Source organism: Oncorhynchus nerka, unplaced genomic scaffold (assembly GCF_034236695.1).
Source record: "Oncorhynchus nerka isolate Pitt River unplaced genomic scaffold, Oner_Uvic_2.0 unplaced_scaffold_6976, whole genome shotgun sequence".
Taxonomy (NCBI): Eukaryota; Metazoa; Chordata; class Actinopteri; order Salmoniformes; family Salmonidae; genus Oncorhynchus; species Oncorhynchus nerka.
The window spans coordinates 1-7,832 of record NW_027034340.1 but is presented as its reverse complement, the minus strand read 5'-3'; the positions used below and the strand labels follow the sequence as shown (position 1 = coordinate 7,832).

The 7,832-nt window shown below is 43.3% G+C and overlaps 1 protein-coding gene across 1 annotated transcript; it reads left to right on the top strand.

The window, feature by feature from the left end:
- Positions 1 to 1,309: 1,309 nt before the first annotated feature.
- On the top strand, positions 1,310 to 7,395 carry LOC135566150 (titin-like; the record flags this gene model as incomplete). Its single annotated transcript, XM_065014001.1, has 12 exons — positions 1,310 to 1,385; positions 2,172 to 2,471; positions 2,581 to 2,886; positions 2,991 to 3,293; positions 3,485 to 3,766; positions 3,902 to 4,495; positions 4,611 to 4,901; positions 4,988 to 5,287; positions 5,455 to 5,757; positions 5,970 to 6,272; positions 6,388 to 6,972; positions 7,090 to 7,395. Coding segments are annotated over exons 1-12 (3,949 nt in total), but the record flags the coding sequence as incomplete, so codon positions are not given.
- Positions 7,396 to 7,832: the final 437 nt, after the last annotated feature.

Genomic DNA, 7,832 nt, shown 5'->3' with positions numbered 1-7,832 from the left:
AAAGTAGATACAAAGACATATACACTTGCAATGACATGGAAACAAAATAGTTTTCAACTAAATGTTACTATATTACTATAATACAGTGGTGGTTGGTGCCGTTTAAGATGAGGGAGGACAATGTTTTTTTTTTAAATGAGCATGGTCTTACTGTATTTCTATTACAGCATGTTGGATGACTCTCATTCATATTCCATTCACCTAGCTCATTTCCCCTATACCGATCATGAGATTGCTACAACGTAGCCTATGAATGGAAGTTTACAACATAGGTACACTGGTTGACAGAAATTTGAGTAATCAAGGTGACAGACAGTGACACATTCAATACTGCCTCGAACACTCTTCCCTGCATCTAGCTGATCTAGGGTGTAATCATTAGTCTAATAGTTGCAAACAAGAGTTCAGGTATGTTTTCCCTGTTTTGTTCTGTTCTCCTCCATTTAAGAATTGGCTGAATGACTACACCCCTGATCACACGCAAACACAGTTAACTTTCATAGCAGCCACATACATGATCACTTTGATAGTTGTAGCAATAATTCCTTCTTGCATCTACGTGCTCTGGCACCGGTTAGTTGAGGTAATATGTACATGTAGGTAGAGTTATTAAAGTGACTATGCATAGATAACAACAGAGAGTAGCAGCAGTGTAAAGTGGGGGGGGGGGAGCAATGCAAATAGTCTGGGTAACCATTTGATACTCAGGAGTATTTTGGCTTGGGGGTGGAAGCTGTTTAGAAGCTTCTCGGACCTAGACTTGGCGCACCGGTACCGCCGTGCGGTAGCAGAGAGAACATTCGCTAGCTAAGTAAATTAAAGTGAAAAATATATATATATATATACATAGCTCTCTCTCTTTTTTTGTATTCTTTTTTTTTACCCCTTTTTCTCCACAATTTTGTGGTATCCAATTGGTAGTTACAGTCTTGTCTCATCGCTGCAACCCCCGTATGAACTCGGGAGAGGCGAAGGTCGAGAGCCGTGAACAGTCAGTTAATCATTTCTGTATTTTCCAGACACTCCTGGACCACCTGGTTCAGTTAGAGTCAAAGACTACACAAAGGAGTCTGTCGTCATTACATGGGACGTACCATCTATTGACGGTGGAGCCCCTGTGAACAACTACATCATTGAGAAATGTGAAGCTTCAATTAAATCCTACAAAACAGTTACAGCAGAATGCAGGAAGACCTTGTTCAGAATTACTGGCCTGGAGGAATCAGTACACTACTTCTTCAGAAACTCAACCCAACCAAGCACTGCTTCTTGACACAATGCACACTTAACCCGGAAGCCAGCCGCACCAATGTGTCGGAGGAAATACCGTACACCTTGCGACTGTGTCAGCGTGCACTGCGCCTGGCCCACCTCAGGAGTCACTAGTACGCGATGGGACAAGGACATCACTGCCGGCCAAACCCTCCCCTAAACAGGACGATGCTGGGCCAATTGTGTGCCGCCCCATGAGTCTCCCGGTCGCGGCCGGCTGCGACAGAGCCTGTACTCGAACCCTGAATCTCTCGTGGCACAGCAGGCTAGCTCTCTCTCTTGCTTCTCCTTAATTTTTTAAGAAATTGTTGTGTTCAAAACTGTTCAACTATTGTCTTTCTCTCTCTTTGAGTCAATTACTCACCACATTTTATGCACTGCAGTGCTAGCTAGTTGCAGCTTATGCTTTCAGTACTAGATTCATTATCTGATCCTTTGATTGGATGAATCACGTCAGTTCTTGCTGCAAGAGCTCTGATAGGTTAGAGGACGTCTTCCGGGAAGTTGTCATAATTACTGTGTAAGTCTACAGAAGGGGGTGAGAACCATGAGCCTCCTAGGCTTTGCATTGAAGTCAATATACCCAGAGGAGGACAGAAACTAGCTGTCCTCCGGCTATACCATGGTGCTACCATACAGAGTGCTGTTGAGGCTACTGTAGACCTTCATTGCAAAACAATGAACGTCTACAGTGTGTCTACAGTGTGTTTTAGTCAATTATTTGGTGATGTGAATATATTTAGTATAGTACAGTTTTATCTTAAAAGGATCACGTTTTTTTTATGTTTCACAATTACATTTTTATGAAATTCACTGTGGACGATGGTCCTCCCCTTACTCCTCTGAAGAGCCTCCACTGTTATAATAACCCAATTTAATGTTTCACTCTGTATTTCCAGATACACCAGGGCCTCCTGAGGAAAAGGTCACAATCACCAGGGTGACAGAGGAGAAGTGCACTGTGTCTTGGAAGATCCCTCTGGAGGACGGTGGAGATCTTGTCACTCATTACATTGTTGATAGACGTGAGACCAGCAGACTCAACTGGGTGATCATGGAGACCGAGTGCAAGACTCTGTCCTGTGTCAGCTCCAAACTGATCAAGAACAACGAGTACGTCTTCCGTGTCAGAGGAGTAAACAAGTTCGGACCTGGTGTGCCTTTGGAGTCCGAGCCTGTCATCGCCAGAAACGCATACAGTAAGCATGCATTCAGTGGCCATGTCCTTTTAATAGATGCAATACAATTGTTGTCTTATTCAAAGCCCAAACCTTATTAAACATGTTTTATTTTCCTTTATCATTGCAGCTGTCCCATCACAACCTGGAGCACCAGAAGTCACGGCTGTAGGAAAGGAGCACGTCATCATTGAATGGATGAAACCTGAAAGTGATGGCGGAAGTGAGATCAAGAATTACCTGGTGGACAAACGTGAGAAGAGCAGTTCCAGATGGACCAGGGTCAATAAGACCTTTACCATCTATGACATCCGCCTGAAGATCTCTGGTTTGCTGGAAGGCAGTGACTACCAGTTCCGTGTTACAGCTGTGAATACAGCTGGAAACAGCCAGCCCAGTGAAGCCTCTCACTATGCCTACTGTAGAGAGCCAACATGTACGTGATCAAAAAGTCATAGTCTAGATTTTAGTAACCATATGAGGTCCATCTTTATAATCTTACCATTGACCATGACTCATACTGTATTTTGTGTTTTCCAGACACTCCAGCCCCTCCTTCAATTCCACGAGTGGTAGATTCCACCAAGCATAGCATTAGCTTGCAATGGACCAGACCCATGTATGATGGTGGCGCTGATGTTGTTGGCTACGTGGTGGAGGTGCTTGAGGAAGGAACCGAGCAGTGGTACAGGGCCACTCAGAAGACTTTAAAGACCAATGCGTTTGTTGCCACTGGACTTCAAAGCAACAAGAAGTACAGTTTCCGTGTCGCAGGAGTCAATAGCAATGGCACTGGGGAATTCAGCGAACCTAGTGTGGAAATTGAGCCTGTTGAGAAACTCTGTACGTTTGTTCTTATGCTTTTACTGTCAATAATTCACAATGGCAGCATGTTTGTATGTAAAGGGTTAACCTGGTATAACTGCAGTTTAAACCAATGTCTACATTGAATCAAAGACCCTCTTTTTAGACTTATAGTTGGTATATGTGCTGTTATTATGTTGTAAACGTGCTGTCATTTTTTGTCACAACAGCAATCCCTGATCTTGAGCTCCCTGATGATCTGAAGAAGATTGTGTGTCTGAGAGCTGGTAACACTCTTAGGCTGTTCGTCAATGTGGCTGGAAGACCGGCTCCTGTACTGACCTGGAGGAAACCTGGCATTGACCTGCAGAGCCGTGGGTTCATTGATACAACTGATAGTTATACTCAACTAATCGTTGAGAAGGTCCATCGTTACGATGCCGGCAAATACACAATTGAGGCTGAAAATCCATCTGGCAAGAAGTCAGCAACTATTCTCGTCAAGGTTTATGGTATGTTATCGGTTACGTTGACGTACTTAAGATGGTTAAATGATTAGGAACTATCTGTGAACCATATAATTACATATAGAATAGTGAATCGTCATGTGCTGTGAACAGTCAGTTAATCATTTCTGTATTTTCCAGACACTCCTGGACCACCTGGTTCAGTTAGAGTCAAAGACTACACAAAGGAGTCTGTCGTCATTACATGGGACGTACCATCTATTGACGGTGGAGCCCCTGTGAACAACTACATCATTGAGAAACGTGAAGCTTCAATGAAATCCTACAAAACAGTTACAACAGAATGCAGGAAGACCTTGTTCAGAATTACTGGCCTGGAGGAATCAGTACACTACTTCTTCAGAGTGTTACCAGAGAACATATATGGTGTTGGAGAACCATGTGAAACCCCTGAATCAGTGTTGATCTGTGAAGTACCCAGCCTTCCTCAGGATCTGCACATTGTGGATATTGGAAAGTCCTCTGCCATACTTAACTGGGAGAAACCTCTTCATGATGGTGGAAGCAGACTGACGGGCTACGTCATTGAAGCTAACATCGTTGGATCAGACAGATGGAGTGCAGTGGCCACCGTTAAACAGTCCATGTCCCAGCATACCGTCACTGGTCTGACAGAGAAGGAGACTTATCTCTTCAGAATCAGAGCTACCAACACCAGAGGAGTTAGCGAGCCTAGGGAGATTACAGGACCTGTGGTCATTCAGGAACAACTACGTATGTTATATTCTGATTCTTATGCTACACACATGGCAATTAATCTATTTAAAAATTAATGTTTTGATACATCTTCAGATGGTCTAATTTTCCCCCAAAATATTTCCTTTTACAGTGGCGCCCTATATTGATCTGGCCGGCATTCCACAGAAGGTTGTCCATGTGCCAGCCGGCAAACCAATCGACCTCAATATTCCTATAAAGGCCAGACCTGCTCCAGTTTGCACCTGGTCCTTCAATGGTGCTAAAATGAAGGATAGTCTTGACCGGGTTAAGATTGTGTCTAATGGAAAATACACCAAACTGACTGTCCGTGAGACAACCATTGATGACACTGGTAGCTACACTCTTCAAGTAAAGAATTCTGTAGGAACTGCGACAGAGATCCTTAAAATTATCATTCTTGGTAAGTGTGTGTGTTTTTGGTTTGTGTGTTCTTATGTTTTTGTATTGGAATATTCTAAATACAACCGTCTGCTTATTTCTGTCTAGATAAACCTGGAATACCTATTGGACCGATCACAGTTGATGCCGTTGATGCCACATCTGTAACAGTCAGCTGGGAGCCACCAGAGAAGGATGGCGGCTCCAACGTTAGTGGCTATGTTGTTGAGCAGCGTGACGCTCACCGCCCCGGATGGCTGCCAGTGTCCGAATCTGTCACAAGACCCACATTCAAGTTCACCAGATTGTCTGAGGGAACTGAATACGTGTTCCGTGTGGCTGCAACAAACCGCTTTGGCATTGGGGGATTCTTGCAGTCTGAAGTTGTTGAATGCAAGAGTCTCAAGAGTAAGTCATCATAAATCCTAAAACACAGTACATTTCACCTTTTGCCAAAATGTATTATACACTATAATTAAAACACAAAAACAGTGCACTTCATTTGGAGGAAGTTAAAGAAAAGGGATGATGGTGGCTATAACTGATCTTATTTGAGATCTCTAATCTCTCCACAGCCGTACCCAGTGCACCAAACCGACCTGATGTACTGGATGTGACTCATGAGGGAATGACCATCACATGGCAGCCACCAGAAGAAGATGGAGGCTCCCAAGTGTCTGGATATATAATTGAGCGCAAGGAGGTCAGATCTGAAAGGTGGATGAGCATCGTTAAGAACCCAGTCACCATGACCAGATACAGATCATCAGGTCTGTGCGAAGGCAATGAGTATGAGTTCCGCGTGATCGCCCTCAACTCCAGAGGCTCGAGCAAACCCAGTATGGCATCTAAACCAGCTATCGCCATGGATCCCATCGGTATGCCTCTGTAATCCTGTCCTTAGTTGTTGTGTCCCATATTAGAAACATTGAAATAAGCAGTAAATTATGTAATTACTATGTTTAACTTTTTTGTAATGTGTTATTCAACTCAATGATTTATGGGTCAAAATGTCCTTGCAAGTTAGTTTCTACCATTTTCAAACTTGTGTATAACGCCAAAACTATTATATTTGTCTTTATCTAAACAGAGCCTCCTAGTGCACCACAGTTCCCCAGGGTTACAGACACAACCAGGACGTCTGTGTCTCTGGCCTGGAGTCCTCCAGAGGAAGAGGGTGGTTCTGTCATCACTGGTTACCTGATTGAGATGCAGAAGGTGGATCAGGTGGAATGGACCATGTGCAACACAACACCCATAAAGATCTGTGAATACACTCTGACGCACATGCCTCAGGGAGCTGAGTACAAGTTCCGTGTGATGGCCTGCAACGCTGGTGGACCCGGAGAGCCAGTCGAGATCCCAGGAATCGTCAAGGTTACAGAAATGCTTGGTAAGGGATACAAATATGTGTATAGCGTACCAGGAAGAGCTGTATTTTGTATTTTGCTTTTGAAGCTTGTGTATAATGTGAACTAACTTAACAATGTCTGTATGCTTCATTTCAGACTATCCCGATTATGAACTGGACCTCAAATATGAGGAAGGCTATGTGGTCAGACAGGGAGGAGTCATCAGGCTGTCTGTGCCCATCAAGGGTAAACCAGTCCCTATTTGCAAGTGGACAAAGGAAGGCCGAGATATCTCTCACAGAGCTATGATTGCCACCAATGATGATATCACTGAACTTGTGATCAAAGAAGCCCACAGAGATGACACTGGCACATATGACCTGGTCCTGGAGAACAAATGTGGCAGGAAGGCTGTCTACATCAATGTTAAAGTGATTGGACGTCCAGACGCACCGGAGGGTCCCCTTGAGTTTGATGATATCCAGGCTCGCTCTGTAAGAGTCAGCTGGAGACCTCCCTCTGAAGACGGTGGCTCTGATATCCTGGGTTACATCGTTGAAAGGCGAGAGGTATCAAAGGTAGCATGGTACACTGTGGACTCAAGAGTGGTGGACACAGCTCTGGTGGTCAAGGGGCTGAAGGAGAATGTTGAATACCATTTCAAGATCACTGCTGAAAACCAGTTTGGTGTGAGCAGATCTCTCAAATCAGATGAATGTGTCACTCCAAAGACACCGCTCTGTAAGTATTTTTGAATGTTCATAATTATTGTTCTGCAAATATAAAACGTGTTTTCTTGTGTTATCACTCCTCAGTTCTTCTATTTACAATTATGCAATTCTCATTTCTATACAACAGCTCCACCAGAACCTCCAATCAACCCACCAGAAGTTATGGATGTCACAAAGAGCACTGTTGCTCTATCTTGGGGCAGACCAAAAGATGATGGTGGCGCCCGCATTACAGGATACTACGTTGAGAGGAGAGAGGTGTCCACAGAGAAGTGGGTGCGTCACAACAAGACACACATCACCACTACAATGTACACTCTCACTGGACTCATCCCTGACGCTGAATATCTGTTCCGTGTCGTGGCACAAAACGACATCGGTCAGAGTGAACCTGGACCAGTATCTGAAAATGTTATATGCAAAGATCCATTCGGTATGTATTTAATAGGCCTTTCGATTATATATTTAAAGCTGCAATATGTACCTTTTTGGGTGACCCGACAAAATGAACATAGAAATTATAGTTATAGATCTGTCAATCTCATTGAAAGGAAGTATAAGAAGTGGTAGATCTGTTCTATGTGTGCTAATTATATGCTTCCTGTTCTTAAGTTTTGTTTTTGCGTCTTTTACGTTCAGTTTCAAACAGCTGAAATTACAATATATTTGGTTATGGAACAGATATTTCACAGCGGTTTAGATGGTACAATGATTTTCTACACAATGACGTCTTGTTTTGTCAAAAACTGAAATTAGGCGAATTATTCGAATTTTAGCAAACAGGAAATGGCGATTTCTGCATATTGCACCTTTAATAATACATATAAATATTATAAATAATACAATACTTAAATAAGTATTTGTAATTGC